Raw genomic sequence first — 16098 nt, forward strand, 5'->3', positions numbered from 1 at the left:
GCTGTTTCCCACTGCATATACTGTAAGGTATAGAACCCCAGTCTTGGTTTCTTAGAGTTATGTAAAGGAATAAAGAGTGTGTGTGTTTGTGTGTGTCTCTTAAAAAAAAATTGTTAAGCCGGGTATGGTTGCGCACAATTTGTAATCCCAGCACTTGGAAAGTTGTAGTCAAGGAGATAAGGAGTTCAAGGCCAGTCTTGGCGACAGACTGAGTTTGAGGTCAGCCTGGGCTCCAGCAGACTCTTAAAAATCCGAAAAGAGGGAAAAAAGAGATAGGGAAAAGAGGGGAAAAAAAGGACTCCCCTTACCCTCTTACCCTTAACCCCTGGCAAAAAAACAAAAAACAAACAACAACAACAACAAAAAAAAAAAACAAAAACCCATAACAGCCAACTCTTCATTCTCAATAATTTACAGTCCTCTGGAAAATCCAAATCCTGGATCGCCAAGTCCAAAGCGACTATAACTGCTGAACTACGACTCCCAGGAGACACCGCGTCCACACCCTTTGCGCACGCTCCATTCTAGTGACTACAAAGGGCTGCGAGTCAGTAGGGGGCGGGGCTTGGACCTGAGCCGCGAATAGGGGGCGGGGCCGGAGAGGGGGGCGGCGCTGCCGGCGCGGCCCGGAACACGCTAGTGGAGCGGAAGATGGCGGCTGCGGTGGCGGCTGCAGCCGGGACCCCAGTTTGGCTGAGGCGGAGGAGCCGCCGGCTCTGACTTAGCTCTGGCTCCAGTGCGCGCCGCGGAGCGTGTGCGAGGCCCCGTGCGGAGGGCAGGGGCGGTGGTGGTCAGTGCGCGCCGCCCTGAGGAACGCCCCGGCGGCGCTGCTGCGGCTGAGGAGAGAGCCGGCGGCTCCGGGCCTCGGCGTCCTCCGGCGCCCCGGGCCCCGCGCCTCCTCGGGGGGGCGGCGGCGGCGGCGGCGGCGATGTTCTCAGTCCTGTCGTACGGGCGGCTGGTGGCCCGCGCCGTCCTCGGCGGCCTGTCGCAGACCGACCCCAGGGCGGGCGGCGGCGGCGGCGGCGGTGGCGGCGGCGGCGGCGGCAGCGGCGACTACGGGCTGGTGACGGCGGGCTGCGGCTTCGGCAAGGACTTCCGTAAGGGCCTGCTCAAGAAAGGCGCGTGCTACGGGGACGACGCGTGCTTCGTGGCCCGCCACCGCTCGGCCGACGTGCTGGGTGAGTCCCCCGGCCCCGGGTCCGCCTCCCGGGGACTCCGGACTGCGAGGCTTCCCTGCTTCCCCCGCGGAGCGCAGCGCCCGGCCAAGCACCCCAAGACGCGTTCTTTTTGTTTTTTTTTGTTTTCCCTGCGATCCTCCCCCCCCCCCCCCCCCGGCTTTAGAGATGGGGAAACTGAGGGGCATCGCGGTGGAGCCACGTGCCCAAGGTCAACCCGCCTTGGGAGTGTGTCCAGTCTGTCCCGCTGCAGAGCCGCACTCTTCTTAGTCACAGCCCCCACGCGACCTCGTCCTCCTCGCTCGGCGACACCTGCAGGCTGCTAACCTCGCTTTGCCTCGTTCCCTCCTCCCTCTGGGCGCCCCGGGAATCCCTGCTTCTTGGCGAGCTCCTGATGCCACGGCCGGGCCCCAGCTGCGGGATCCGGAGCCGACCGAAGACAGCGGGGAGGAGCCCACCAGGCCGGCTTCGTCTCCCCCCTACTCTCCCGCTGCCTCGACCGTCCCCCGATTTCCATCCTTTTCGGGAAGGGCCTTGGGGTTGGGGGTTGACTGCTAGCCTGGTTAGACATTCTAGCAGGGCTTTCTCCCAAACCGAGCTTGTGTACTTGAGGTCACTTGGGGTGGTAGAAGGTCTCCTTGACCCAAAATAGAATGGCCGGACCTGCTTGTAGGCTGCAGCCAAGAAAGCTTTGAGACTCGGTCACAGCTTTTTAGGCCACAGGTGCTTCCGAAGACCTATCCCAGTTAGACCTTCGGGTAAAGGAGACAGGAGAGAACCGTCCAGGGGGCTAAACAATACACAGGCCTTCGGAAACTTTACCTAGTGTATATGCCCTTGGAGATTTTGTGCATGCCATTAAAGCTCTTTCAGTTCCTGAAGCTCTTCCCTTGAAATTGAAGGACATGCTGTCATTGGTTCTAGGTTCAAATGTCACTTTGGTTTCACTTCTCCGGTGACATTGAGTTTTTGGTTACTTAAAGGTTCATATGCTAAGACAAAATTTGGCATCGGAGCAAGTAATTGTATTTGCAACAGTAATTGCTTGCTTTTTTATTTATTTATCTATTTTTTATTTTTTTGAGAACAGCGTCTCTTTGTAACCCACTTGCTGTGTAATGGAGGTTGACCTTGAACTCCTGAGCCTCCTGCCCCCCATCTCCCAAGTGCTGAGGGTACAGGTGTGTGCCCTAACTCCCAGCTCATGACATTATTATTATTATTATTTTTTTATCAGATCCCAGAGTAACTACCTCGTAAGTTTTGGTTCTGTCATGTGTAGTGTTTGTGAACATGAGACTGAGAAAGTGGCTCTCATTTTAATTGATGAGTCTATGTTGAGGAAAAATCTCTTAGTCTTTCAGTATTTAGACAGCTCTATATGGCCTCCCTAGAAGGTTAGGTTTTGGAGTTACACAACTCATGGTGAAGTCTGTCTAGACTCTGTATCCTTTTTAAGAGGCTGCCATCAGCTGTCTTTGCGAGTCACCTGGGCAGTACTTTCAGTGACCTGACAGTCTGTGCCACCTTTAAAGTCACAGTCAGCTGTGGGTATGTAGACTGCTTCCTCGAACCATGCATGAGGCCATTGCTTCAAGACCCAGCACCACCAAAAAATGGTGTCAAGAGTTGCAGTCATACAACAGATTAGGGGATAATGAGCCAGTAAGTTGCACTTTTATAGAGCTGATTGTAAGATAGTTGGGTATTTTTTTTGGGGGGGGGTGCACACTGGAGAGAGGGCTCAGAGGCTGAGAGCATTCATTGGCTGTTCTTCCAGGGGACCTGAGTTCTATTCCTAGTACCCACATGGCAGCTCACCACTGTCTATAACTCAAGTTCCAGTGGATCTGACTCCCTCACAAACACCAATGTATATATTAAAAAAAAAAAAGTTGTTTTTTTTTTTTTTTTGTGTGTGTGTGTGTGTGTGTGTGTGTATGAAAAACCTGTGATTTGTTTGATATTTTGGGAGTATAGTAGTTTCTAGTACCTGAGGTGTGAGAATATTTAAAAAAAATCCCAGGAGTAAACTATTCCTAAGTTTTAAATTCTGAGTAGTGAGATGGAATCTTACACGTCTACCCAGGGGTTCTTTTACTGTTTTATTTTGAGACAGGATCTTGCTGTGTTGCCCAGGGTGGCTATGTACCTTTTTTTTTTTTTTTTTTTGGTTTTTTGAGACAGGGTTTCTCTGTGTAGCTTTGCGCCTTACCTGGAACTCACTCTGTAGCCCAGGCTGGCCTCGAACTCACAGAGATCCGCCTGGCTCTGCCTCCCGAGTGCTGGGATTAAAGGCGTGCGCCACCACTGCCCGGCCGGCTATGTACCTTCTTGCCTTGGCCTCCTGAGTCCTAAGGTACTAAGAGTACAGGTGAGCATGCCATACTTGGTCAGGTCTTCTCGTTGTTAGTTGTATTCGCTCTAAATTACCCACCAGTTAGTCACTGAGGAGCCATCTTGGTTATCAGATCAACTGAAGATGTAGGGTACTAATTTGTATAATTTTTATTACAGTATGTTCTAATATTGACAAATATTGTTACTGTCTTACTGTACCTAGTTTATAAATGACACCTCATCATAGGTCTATATGTATTTGAAAAAGTGCTTAAAGTGTTTAGACATTCACTGTGGGCCTTGAATGTGTCCCTCAAGGAGAAAGGGGACTACTGTATCTGAATGTCTTAAATCCCTCTGCTGAATTTTAACATGCTACTACTCTTTTGGTATTGTGTCATATTTACAAGGATATGGGAGATAGTGGTCAGACCCTTTCTAAAAAAGCACAAACATAATTTCATGTTCTGGCATTCTGGCAGAAACCATGCCTAGTTTGAGGTTAAGCTTTGCAACTTAGAGTTGATTTGTGGTCTTGGGTGGACTCTCTAAGAGTCTACCATTCCTTATCTGCAGTTGAAAGGAGTAGGTTGTGAGACCTTGAGGCCTGGCTCTGGCTAGCCGGTCACACTTCCCTGTTGTCACCCCTCTAATGGCAAGCATTCCTATGGCATTGCCACAGACACCTTCAGTAGACACCTTCTGTTTGTGTCTGGCATTGAACACTAAGTTCTTAAATCACCTTGGTTCCTTGACTGTGGAAGGAACCTCTCCAGAGAAGAGGGCATAGAGGCAGGCTTGCACAGACTCTAGCCTGCAGTCCTGCGGGTAGACCAGCATGCGGCACTGAAGGCCATGCTTGGGGGTCTGATGGAGATCCCCAGCCCCCCCTTGTCCACACACACACACACACACACACACACACACACACACACACACACACACGGCTGCTATGTGACCAGGAAAAGGTGAGACAGTTGACAAATCACACACACACACCAAAAATGGGGGAGTGGGCATGGGAACAGTGAGGGACAGGTTTTCCAGGACTGTCCTGTGGAGGAGCTCTTCCAGAAAACCATCCTGAGAGCCACCTAAAACAGCTCTCTAGGTTGGCCTCGTTTGATGTTTGGCAGCCATGAACCAGTTCACCAGCTGGTGCCCTCTACTCTGTTGACACTGTCCCATCACAGGCAGGCTGATAGGACTTAAGACTCTTGAAGGCAAATCTCTGAGTTTGAGGCTAGCCTGGTCTACATGGGGTGACCTTGTCTCTGAATTGAGACTTTCTTGCAGTTGGTTGCTCACTGTGGGCTTCTCTTCAGCTGTTAAGAATGAAAGTTTCTTTTGTAAGAGAAAGAAAATATTTTGTGTGTTTTTTTTTTTTTTTAATTGAAATTGACTGGGCGTAGTGGCACAGGCCTTATATCCTAGCACTGGGGAGGCAGGAGGCAGGCAGATCACTGAGTTCAAGGCCAGCCTGGGCTACAGAGAGTTCTATTTAGGCTAGCCAGAGCTACAAAGAGAAACTGCCAATAAATAAATAAATAAATAAATAAATAAATAAATAAATAAATAAATAAACAAACTGGAAACTGATCTGCCCTATTAGTCATGATAAAGAGCACTTGATGCCTCACTGTTATTGTCCCCACTGGACTTCTTTTAGGAAAAATTGGCTGTGGTGGGTGTGGTAAGACCAGGCACCACTCCCATCCCGTGGAAAATTGGCAGAAGCTCATTCTCTCTTTTGGGCCAGCAGGAGTAGCCCACACGGCACGAGCTGTGGGGACTTTCCTTGTTCCTTCCTCCCTGACTTTGTCACTTGGCATGCTGTGGCTTCCTAGGTACATCACATCATGACAGCTACCTGATGTCATCACTAAGTTCCCCCAAGCCACAAGAACAGCATCAAAAGGCTGTTGAGAACCTAATACTTGAAAACCTTGGGGTTCATTTCTTCCATGTTTTTGTGATGAGCAAACAGAGGCCTTCAGATGGTTAGGTGACTTCAGAGCACCACTAGTTATTGGTAAAGACAGGCCTCTCACTGTCACACTTGGGAGGGATGGAGGGACGGGAAAAGACGGAGAGAGAGAGAATGTGCATGTGTTTATAATTGCTTTATTCTCTCTGACTCATAACTGCAAAGCAACAAAAACTCCCCTGCATGCTAAACACAGCTTACAGAAGCCATTTATTTGAAAATGGCAGGCATGGTCTGTGCCATATAAATTTTGGCCTCTAAAGATTGAGCTGTGAAGCCGCTCTTAAAAAGCCGAGGGATGTTTGTTTAAGCTCCGTTTAACTTGGAACCTAAACATGAAAATAAAACAGTCTTCTACTCCAGCCTTTGGTTTCAAGTTTTTACTGGGCCAGGATTCTGAAGTGTTTCTGTGAGTCTTGCTAATCTTAAAAACATTTGGGGGGGGGGAGGAGTGTTTATTGGTTTTCTTGTTTTTGTTTGTTTATTTTGTATGTGTTTTAATTTTTAAAAAGATTTATTTTGTGTGTTTGGGTATTTTGCATACATGTATGTACCACATGCATGACTGGTGCCCTTGGAGGACATTAGGTTCCCTGGAATTCGGGAATTCTGAATGGTGGTGAGCTGCCTCGGGAGTGCTGGGAGTCAAACTTGGGTCCTCTGGAAAGGCAGTCAGTGCTCTTGGCTGCTAAGTCATCTTTCTACCCCTGGTTTTGTTTTTGAGACAGGGCCTCACTATATGTAGCCGTGGCTGACCTAGAAGTCACTATGTAGGCCAGGCTGGCCTCAAACTCATAAGAGATCCACCTGCCTCTGGCTCCTGAGTGCTGGGATTAGAGGTGTGTGCCACCATGTCTGGCTTTTTGACTTTTTTTTTTTTTTTTTTTTTTTTTTTTTTTTTGGTTTTTCGAGACAGGGTTTCTCTGTGTAGCTTTGCGCCTTTCCTGGAACTCACTTGGTAGTCCAGGCTGGCCTTGAACTCACAGAGATCCGCCTGCCTCTGCCTCCCAAGTGTTGGGATTAAAGGCGTGCGCCACCACCGCCCGGCCCTGGCTTTTTGACTTTTAAAGTATGAAGATCAGGTGAGCTCCATGTAGAGCTGAAGTGGGTGCGTAGGTTAGTGAGTTGTTTTTTGTTTTTTTTGTTTTTTTTTTTGGTTTTTCGAGATAGGGTTTCTCTATCTCGAAAGGTAGCTTTGCGCCTTTCCTGGAACTCACTCTGTAGACCAGGCTGGCCTTGAACTCACAGAGATCGCCTGGCTCTGCCTCCCGAGTGCTGGGATTAAAGACATGCACCACCACCACTGGCTGAGCTGCACTTTTATGTAAGTAGTCACTAGAGAGTGCACCGATTCCAGCCCCTCAGGAAGGCCTCTGGAATCTCACTCCTGCCAGGAAATGTGTCATCTTAGATTCATGACTTTCTAAAAGTCAAGTCTACCTGTTGATGACCTTGAGTTTTTGTTGTTTTAAGCTGAGCTGCAGGGCTGGGAAAGTGGCTCAGCTAGTAAAGGACCACCAAGCCTAAGGACCTGAGTTTGGGCCCCAGGACCTGCATGGCAAAGGAGACAGCTGACTCCTCAAGCTGTCCTGTGTCCTCCACATATCCATTAATACATATCCAAAAAAAAGCCAACATTGAGTTGCAAAGTCACATGGGATGATGCTCACTCTTTTAAAATGTATACTGTTTTTAAATCCAGAAGGATGTGCAGCCTTCCCTACTAAGTCCAGAACTCGCCCCCCTCCCCCACAAAAAAAAAAAAAAAAAAAAAAAAAAAAGGCTTGTCCACTTGCAGTTCCCAGCTTGTGGGTGTTTCCCAGTTCTGGTAGCAGCTTGTAGATTCTCTGCGTTTGCCTGTTCTGGGCATTGTGTGTAAGCGGAATCCTAGAGTATGTAGTCTTCTGTGCTGTTTCCTTTCACTTAGCTTCTCCTCCTCTTCCTCCTCTTTCTTTTTCTTTTTCTTTCTTTTCTTTTCTTTTTTTTTTGAGACAGGGTTTCTCTGTGTAGCCCTGGCCTGGAATTCACTCTGTAGACCAGGCTGGCCTAAACTTGTAGAGATCCACCTACCTCTGCTTCCCGAGTGCTGGGATTAAAGGCATGTGCCACCACTGCTTGGCACACTTAGCTTATTTTCAGAGTTCAAGTTGGAGAATATGTTAGTACTTCATTCTTTACTATGGCTGTATAAAATCCAATTTTAGGGATATAATACATTCTGTTGACCCATTCATTTGTTGGTATCTGTGGACATTTTCACATACTGGCCATAGTAAATTATGTTTGGCATATTTGTTTATAAGATTTTGTGTGAACAGGTGGTATATTATTTTGGAGTGTGTAGGGGCATTCATTAGTCTGGGCAGGCCTTGAGTTCTCAGCCTCTCTCCTGCCTCAGCCTCTTAATGTGCCGCCTCATTTGGCTATGCACATGTGTTTTTAATCTTTTCAGGTATATACCTGGGAGTGGAATTACTTGGACAGATGATAAATTGGTATAGTTTGAGTATATAATTATTTTATATAAAGAAAATTATTTTTAAACTGCAGTAATTAAATATGTAAGTTCTAAGATTAATCAGTACTTTAAGTATGCCTGATGTCATAATGTATGTGTTTTCAAGAGGAAAACGTCAGACTGGCTTAGTAATGCACACCTTTAATCCCAGCACTTGAGAGGCAGAGGCTGGAGGATCTCTCTGAGTTTGAGGCCAGCCTGGTCCACAGAGCGAGTTCCAGGTCTCAAAGAAAAAGAAGAGTGTCAGCTGTTGAGGAAACGTGAGAAGTATGGCCTTAGAGCATGGGCTGAGGGCTGACTCGCCGCTGTCTGGCTTTGCAGAGCCTGTTGGAAGATGACAGGGTTGCTGTAGCGGATGTCTGCTGTTTGCTGTGCTCTGCGCCTCCCGTCCTGCTGTGTGGGCCAGTTATACTTTGTGGAAGGTGCTTAGGAGGCACCTTCACTTTCAGCCGTTGCCTTCAGCTACTTCTCCCGCTCACCGGTTTATAATCTGGAGACTTGGGGCTCCATCTGACATTGTCCTGACTTTCACTTTACCCTCAAGGTGTTAGTAATCTCTAGAGGGCTCTGGATGGATCTTTCTGTAGAGTAAGCCACTGGATTTTAGAAGCATAATGCTTATACTTTTTAGATAAATGTTTGCAAAGACTTGTTAAATCCCAAGGGAAGGTAGGGTGCAGATGGGCTTTGGTGGGGAGGGATTTGGGGTGGGAAGAGGCGGTCCCCAAACTTCAGCTGGCATCATGAAACTAGGCAGCATGTAATCTGAATTGTAGCAGTGTCCAAGTGGACTTGGTGCTGGTGTGTGGCTCCGGGAACACTACACCAGGTCAGAATGTGACCTACAACCATGTCCTCTGGCAGATCAAACACTTGTCAACTTGAGGCTGAATGCCAAGGTCCTTTCATATACTTTCCCCCATGTCTTTTCTAAAGGTCTTTCCTCAGGCTGCGCCTAGGCTATAGAATTAGACATCTCAGGAAAATGTTTTGGGAAAGTAAGTTCACGGTATTTTATTTCTAAAGAAATTGGAGTGAGTTTATCTTTAACAATCTGTGTTGACTTCCCATCTTTTTAAAAAGTGGTACTGATGCTGTTAAGAGCATTTATGAATGTGAACTTCATGTCCTTACTGTTGCTAAAGTTCATAAAATCAGTCATAAGTCCAGAGCCTTCGCGAAGGCTGCAGAGGTCACAGCGCTGATAACAGGCAAGACATTAGTCACTTGGCCCTGAGCTGGCCTTTGGTATAGCCCTTTTGGTTTAGTTTAAAATCATTAGGGAAGAAAAGAGGTGCTAATTGCTTCCATGAGATCCCGAACAGGATTTGGGGTGCACTGGAGGAGGAAACAGGTCCTTTGGTGTGAGGAGTGAAGACATCACTTTGTCTCTTCTGTCTTGTTCACACCTGACTCGGGAGTCTGCCGCCTCTCCTGGAAGCAGCACTGGAGATGGCAGGCAGTTCTGTTGCTCTTTTGAGATCTGTACAGCTCCAGACAGCTGCACTCACCTGTTGCCTCCTGTGGTTCCGTTGGTAAAGCTGCCTGACTTGTCAGGAGGGTCGGTACAGTCGGTGTTGAGACTTGAACCTAGGGCGCGGTTGTATTGTCCAGTGCTCTGAAATGCTTCTATTTTGTGCTTCTAACCTAACACTTGCTCTGACTGCTGCGGAAAACACCTGTATCGTATACCTTGGCTGGAATCAGCGCAGCTCCCTGTGGCCTTTGCACACGTAAGTGTGTACACACTTTGAGCAGCGCTGTTAGCTGTGTTTTGGTATAGGTGTTTCTGTGCTGACGAGCTGAGTTCATCACATCTCCTGCACTGTACACTAGAACTTACTGAATTGGCTCTACTTTTAGTTATTTAGGTTGTATCCGTTGTCCTGTTGTAAAGTAACAGTGAGGTGAGCCTCTCTTTACATTGGACTAGCTCCTTAGAGCTGACTCTTTGAGGAACTCTGTAGCAGGCCAGGAGTATGCAGGGGTACAGAGAGCACCCAGGAACCCTCCAGAAAGGTTGTGTGCTTATGCTCATCCAGGTGCTGGGGATCACTTTCTCCAGTCGGCTCCATGTCAGTCTGGAGGATTTTACACTTAACATATATGTATTTACCAGGCTTTCCACAGTTTATATGTGTTCTTGGTGTGAATCCCAAGGACTGCCAAGAGACTGCAGCTTTGCCAGGGTCCACAAAAGTGACTTCCTACAGAATGTGTTGTGGTGGGTCTAGGAATGTACAGACTGTTTTGTTGACCACTTGTTTTGACCATTCAAGGCTACCGTCACCTAGCACATTTTTGTTTTCTGGCTTCTCAGACTCACTTGCACATCGTCATTTGAGGTGACTGCCGAAGGCTGGCTGCTGTGAATGAGGCAAACAGAAAAGCGCTTGTGTTTTCACTTCAGTGTTTGGACAGCAGCTCTGGGTCAGGCTTGAGCTGTTCCCTAAAAGCTGGACTTGAGCTTTGGCCACTAGTGGGTAATAGGTCTCAGAGTTTCCCTGCGAAATGAGGTCTTGTCGGGGATGTCCCACTCACAGGGTACCGTGTCTTTTTTGTGCTGTGTGGTTTCAAATTCAGAACTGATCGACCCAGTGTTCTGTTTTGGAGAAAAGCCTTTTCAGCGTTTTAGCTAAGTTGTCAAAACGTTTTTTACTCTCCTGAGTCGTTGTTGACACTTCTCTGAAGACACACAAGGGGTACCTGTTGGGAGCTGAAAACAGCCTTTGCCTCCAGAGTAGTTCGTGCAGTAATTATAAAGCTGTGTGTGAAACAGGATGGCCAGGTTTGTTCACCTCTTGCCTTCTCAGGAGTTTCCAAACAGCTCCTTACTTGGCTGGCCATCATGCTTTGGAGTCAGCCACCCTCTCCACTTGCGGGTTGTGAAGCCCCTCTCTCCAGAAGCAAGCAGCATTGTGTTGTAAAGAATGCATTTACGTGTACAAGTAAGTGAAGATGGGTGTCTTTTCATGGAAGGACGTTGTCTGCAGGGGCACATGGGCATGGCAGTGTGGGAACGACAGATGGATGCTTCCGAATAGAACAGGTAGGAGCTGCTGCTGAAAAAGCTGAGCTCCCCAGGGCTGTATCCAGGGTGGTTGGAAGGAGCCGGGTGGGCTCCAGGCAGTGCAGAAGTTAGTGACACAGGACACCAAGGAGGAAGGGAGGGATGGGAGCTGGGTTGGTACCCAGCAGATTCTCAGGGTTTCTACTCTGGAAGTACAGGCTGAAGGCTGCTTGTGACAGGCTGGGATGTGCAAGGGGAATGACCAAGTTTGGGAATGAAGGGTGGGATTGCTTAGTGGCCTTTGGAGGCAGAATCTCTGGGCTTATAGAGTGCTGAGTGCTGGAACAGCAACACTTGTGAGAGTCACCTGTGCAGTGCAGGCATAGAGGACCAGGTCTGTGAGGGACTCCTCAGCCTGCACTAAGACTTAGGAACTGCTGGGGCAGGTGTTAGCTAGCCATGGGGGTAGGTTGGGGGGATGGGCTCGGCGGGGAGGTGGGGGTGGGTGGAGAGATGATGTTAGCAGCCACTGAAGTCATCGAAGTGACTGAAGAAGATGGTTAGCCCTTTGTATATTGCTCACTGTCTAAAATTCCCATCAAAACAAGCTCTACACAGTAGGCAGCATGTGCCAGAGAGAGGCTTGTTAGATGAAGTTGCTTCTGGGGAAAAGCCAGTTCATTTCTTCTAAGGGCAGGTGCACCGTTTTGTTCCTTTGTGTTCCTTGCAGACAGATAAATGCTTCCTCCTTAGTACTTGCAAATGTCACTGTTGAATATTTAATGAGCTATTGAATGACAGCCTTGGGGAGTTGACTGGAGAACTGAAATGATCTGCTCACTCATTTTTTATACATCATCTGTAAGTGGACATTGTCTTTTGGTTGTGACCACAGACCAGTGTCTGGAGAGCTGATGGTTTACATACAGGAGTCAGAAAAGCTCTACAAAGTCCAGACACTCCCCTGGTTGCTGTAGACTGCTGGCCTCTGTGCTGCTCACTGGTTACTTTTTTTTTTTTTTAAGTCTTTTATTACTACTTTATGTGCATGGATATTTTGCCTGTGTGTATGTCTGTACCTGGTGCCCATATAGGCCAGAAAGAAGACAGTATTGGATCTTCTGGGACTGGAGTTAAGAGTTGTGAGCCACCATGTAGATGCTGGGGATCAAACCTGGTCCCCTGGAAGAATAGCCAAGTGCTCTTAACCACTGAGCCAACTCTTCCAGCCCTGGTTGTTCCTTTTCTAAACCTTCCTGTTTGGCTGTTTTGGGGGCCCCAAGCCTTGCCATGCTTCACAGTGCTCTACCTCTGAGCCACATCCATCCCCACTCCTGTTGATGCGTTTGAGACCAGATCTGACATATCTCAGGCTGACCTTGAACTCTGTGTGAAGCCAAGAATGATCCTTCTGCCTTCTTCCCCCTAAGTGCATCCTGATAACCAGAAGCTGGCTTTTCTCACAGAGCCAGCTGTGCGCAGGTGACCACACTGTGACCACACAGGTCTGTTGAGCCTGCACTCTGACAGTAGAGTGGAGTTCACTGCTGTCCTTAGACAGCCATGGTAGGAGCCCTCGGCTGTGAGTGAACCAGTGAGGCTGGTTCTGGTCTAAGTTTTAGCTGGAGTTGCTCAGAGCCGCCTCAGAGCCTGCCCTGGCCCAGTGTCCTGTCGCTTAAGGGAGACCAATGGTAACTTCTTTATAGAAGTGGCTTTTGCTGAGTCTCAGTACTGTGCAGGTATCAGCTGTACCTGAGGTCCTAGGACAAAGCCCCTTGATTGAGACAAATAAGAGCCTTGTGTTGATTTAGTGGCAGCAGGTCTGCCTTTCCCTCCAGGGGATCTCCTGCGTGCCTGGCTCCTGTGCTGCATTGTTGGGCCTGACTAATGGTGAGAGGTTCCTGGCATGGGTGGAGGAGGCATTTACCTAGAGGCCAAGTTTCTCCACATGGGACTCTCTCCCTGAGCCCTTCTGACTTGTGCTGTAGTCTATCCTTCTGGGTGAAGGTGGCAGGGAACTCCTCAGCATCTTTCCAACTCAGGGTTCCATCCTTCAGGCTCCTTTTATAGACTTTCCCCTGAGCATAATCTGTTGACCATTTTGTTTTAGTTTTGCTGTTTGAGGTAGGGTCATGTAGCCCAGGTTAATGTGAAACTAATGGGTTTCTTACAGAATCAATCCTCCCCTCCTTCCCTCCCTCCCTCCCTCCCTCCCTCCCTCCCTCCTTCCTTCCCTCTCTCTCTTTGTGGTTTTTTCAAGACAGGATTTCTCTATGTAACAGCTCTGACTGTTCTGGCATCTTCTTTGTAGATCAGGCTGGCCTTGAACTCACAGAGATCCACCTGCCTCTGCTTCCTGAGCGCTGGGATTAAAGGCGTAATCTGTAAGCAGCCTATGAAGCAAGTTCCAAGACAGTCAGAGCTGTTACATAGAGAAACCTTGTCTTGAAAAGCCACACACACACACACACACACACACACACACACACACATACATACATACACACACGCACACACACAAGTGTTTGCCACTACCACCCAGCCCATGTCTGGCTTCTGGAGAGGCGTTTTCTTAATTGACTACCCCTCCTCTCAGATGGTTTTAGCTTGTGTCAAACTATCCAGCGTAGACGGCTCAGTGTTAAAGAGCACTTAACTGCTATTGTAGAGGATCTGAGTTCTGTTCCAGCGCCCACATCAGGCTCACAGCTGCCTGTAACTCTAGCTCTAGGGGATCCTACCCCGTTTTGGCCTCTGAAGGCACCTGCATATATGTAGCATACATAGACTCACATATACAGATAAATAAAATGAAGATCTTAGAGAGAAAACCATACAAAATGTTTTTTTTTTTTTTTTAAAGATTTATTTATTTATTATGTATGCAGTGTTCTGCCTGCATATATGGCTGCAGGCCAGAAGAGGGCACCAGATCTCATTACAGATGGTTGTGAGCCACCATGTGGTTGCTGGGTATTGAACTCAGGACCTTTGGAAGAGCAGTCAGTACTCTTAACCGCTGAGCCATCTCTCCAGCCCCCATACAAAATGTTTTTAAAGCAGAAGAAATGACTCACTTCCTGGCCACCCTGAGGGGCTCACTTAGTGCAAGGATAGAGTGGATAGAGTGGATACAGGCCGTGTTGGAGCTGAGGCTGCCCTGCACTCGGCCAACTAACCGTTGTTGGAGGATGATGCTCTGAGGGGAGCACTACCCGGCTGCCTGGGGCGCTCAGCATCACCAGGGGGTGCTATCCTGGTCAAGCCCAGCTCTTGAAGTGAAGGGGTGAAGAAGGCAGAGGATACTGGGGTCAAGTTAATCATACGTGGTTTGTGAGGTATCTGGTTTCCCCGTTACTGAATTGGAGAGGTGAGGCAGGAGGATAGATTGAGCTTAGGAATTTCAGGCCAGTCTGCCAGACTTCGATATACAGGGTTGGGAGGAGGGAAGGGTTCACTTAATTGTTACAAATATTAGGGTAACCCTTAGGGCCAACGGCCTAGATCTAATCTTACCAATTACAGAGAGAAGGAAAACACTTCTCTCATCCTGAGGGGCCAGTGCAGGTAGAAACATGACACTCAGAAAATAACCAGTGAACAGCTTTTCCAGAGGCCCTCAACTCTGTACACACTTAGTGTCAGCACTGATCATAGGCATGATCCAGGCAGGACACCTGTCCTCCCAGGTGACCTGTTGGTCGCTTCCTCTGTCCACAGAGCATTGCTAATGTTAGTCGTGATACATGCCTTTAATACTAGCTAGCACTTGGGAGGCTGGGAGGCAGAGTGGGTTGATCTCTGTGAGTTCAAAACCAGCCTGGTTTTGAACTGGTGAGGCTCTGTCTCCAAAAAAAAAATCAGAGAGCGTTGCTAATAGCACTTGACATTGGGGAAGATTGGGGTGCAGGCCAGGAAGGAGTGAGGTGGCTTCAGAGAGACAGCCTTCAGCTCAGTAGCTTGTGGAGGGACTCTGCAGTGAGTCATACCAAGTCTGGAGGTTACAAGTTCCCTGAGCTGCAGTTGGCACTTGAGCCAGAGTAGATATTCCCAGTAAGTCTGTGCCTTTTTTTTTTTTTTTTTTTTTTTTGAGACAGGCTTCTCTCTGTAACCCTGGCTATCCTGAAACTTTCTATGTAGATCAGGCTGGCCTCCAGGTTTGGCCTCACAGAGATCCACCTATCTGCCCCCCAAAGACTGGGATTAAAGGCATGTACCACCACACCTAGCTGCTTTTTTCTTTCTTTTCTTTTTTTTTTTCCTGTTTCTTTTCTTTTCTTTTCTTTTCTTTTCTTTTCTTTTCTTTTCTTTTCTTTTCTTTCTTTTTCTTGTTTGTTTTGTTTTTTTGGGACAGGGTTTCTCTGTGTAGTTTTGGTGCCTGTCCTGGATCTCCAGGCTGGCCTTGAACTCACAGAGATCCGCCTGCCTCTGCTTCCTGAGTGCTGCGATTAAAGGAGTGTGCCACCACCGCCTGGTGTGTGTGTGTGTGTATGTGTGTGTGTGTGTGTGTGTGAGAGAGAGAGAGAGAGAGAGAGAGAGAAAGAGAGAGAGAGAGGAGAGAATGTGCATGAGCATGAGACAGTAAAGTGCCCTCTGAGGCCAGAGAAGTCAGATCTTCTTGGAGCTTGAGTTATAGGTTGTAGTCAGCTAAAGTTAGAGGACAAATATGAGACCCTGTCTTAAGAAGTAAGATGGAGAGTAGTAGAGGAAGGTGTACTGTGTCATCCTCGTGTGCGCACGTGCACCCACATGCACACACGTTATTTCAAGTTTGTCTTCACACTCTTGTTTCCTGACCTTCTTTTCAGCACTTTTTACTGCTTTTAAAGACAAGGCAACTGACCAAAATAATGAAGGTAGGGGTCCTTTCTTTCTCTCTCTCTCTCTCTCTCTCTCTCTCTCCCTCCTTCCCTCCCTCCCTCCCTCTCTCTCTCTCTCTCCCTCCGTGTGTGTGTGTGTGTGTGTGTGTGTGTGTGTGTGTGTGTGTGCGCGCGCGCGCGTGCGATTCCCAAGTAGTCTCATGTTTGCTGAGCTACTGAGGAATAGGTGGCTTGTTTGTTTTTGTTTT

General features: G+C 48.1%; 1 protein-coding gene across 1 annotated transcript in view; it reads left to right on the plus strand.

The window, feature by feature from the left end:
* The first annotated feature begins 856 nt into the window (after positions 1 to 856).
* The window catches only part of Pptc7 (protein phosphatase targeting COQ7), a 37834-nt gene continuing 22592 nt past the window's right edge, over positions 857 to 16098 (plus strand). Inside the window, exon 1 of the mRNA XM_059249908.1 lies at positions 857 to 1178. Coding sequence (XP_059105891.1) covers positions 929 to 1178 — 250 coding nt within the window. The 5' untranslated portion in view covers positions 857 to 928. The remainder of the gene's footprint in view (positions 1179 to 16098) is intronic.

This window comes from Peromyscus eremicus, chromosome 23, assembly GCF_949786415.1.
Source record: "Peromyscus eremicus chromosome 23, PerEre_H2_v1, whole genome shotgun sequence".
NCBI lineage: Eukaryota > Metazoa > Chordata > Mammalia > Rodentia > Cricetidae > Peromyscus > Peromyscus eremicus.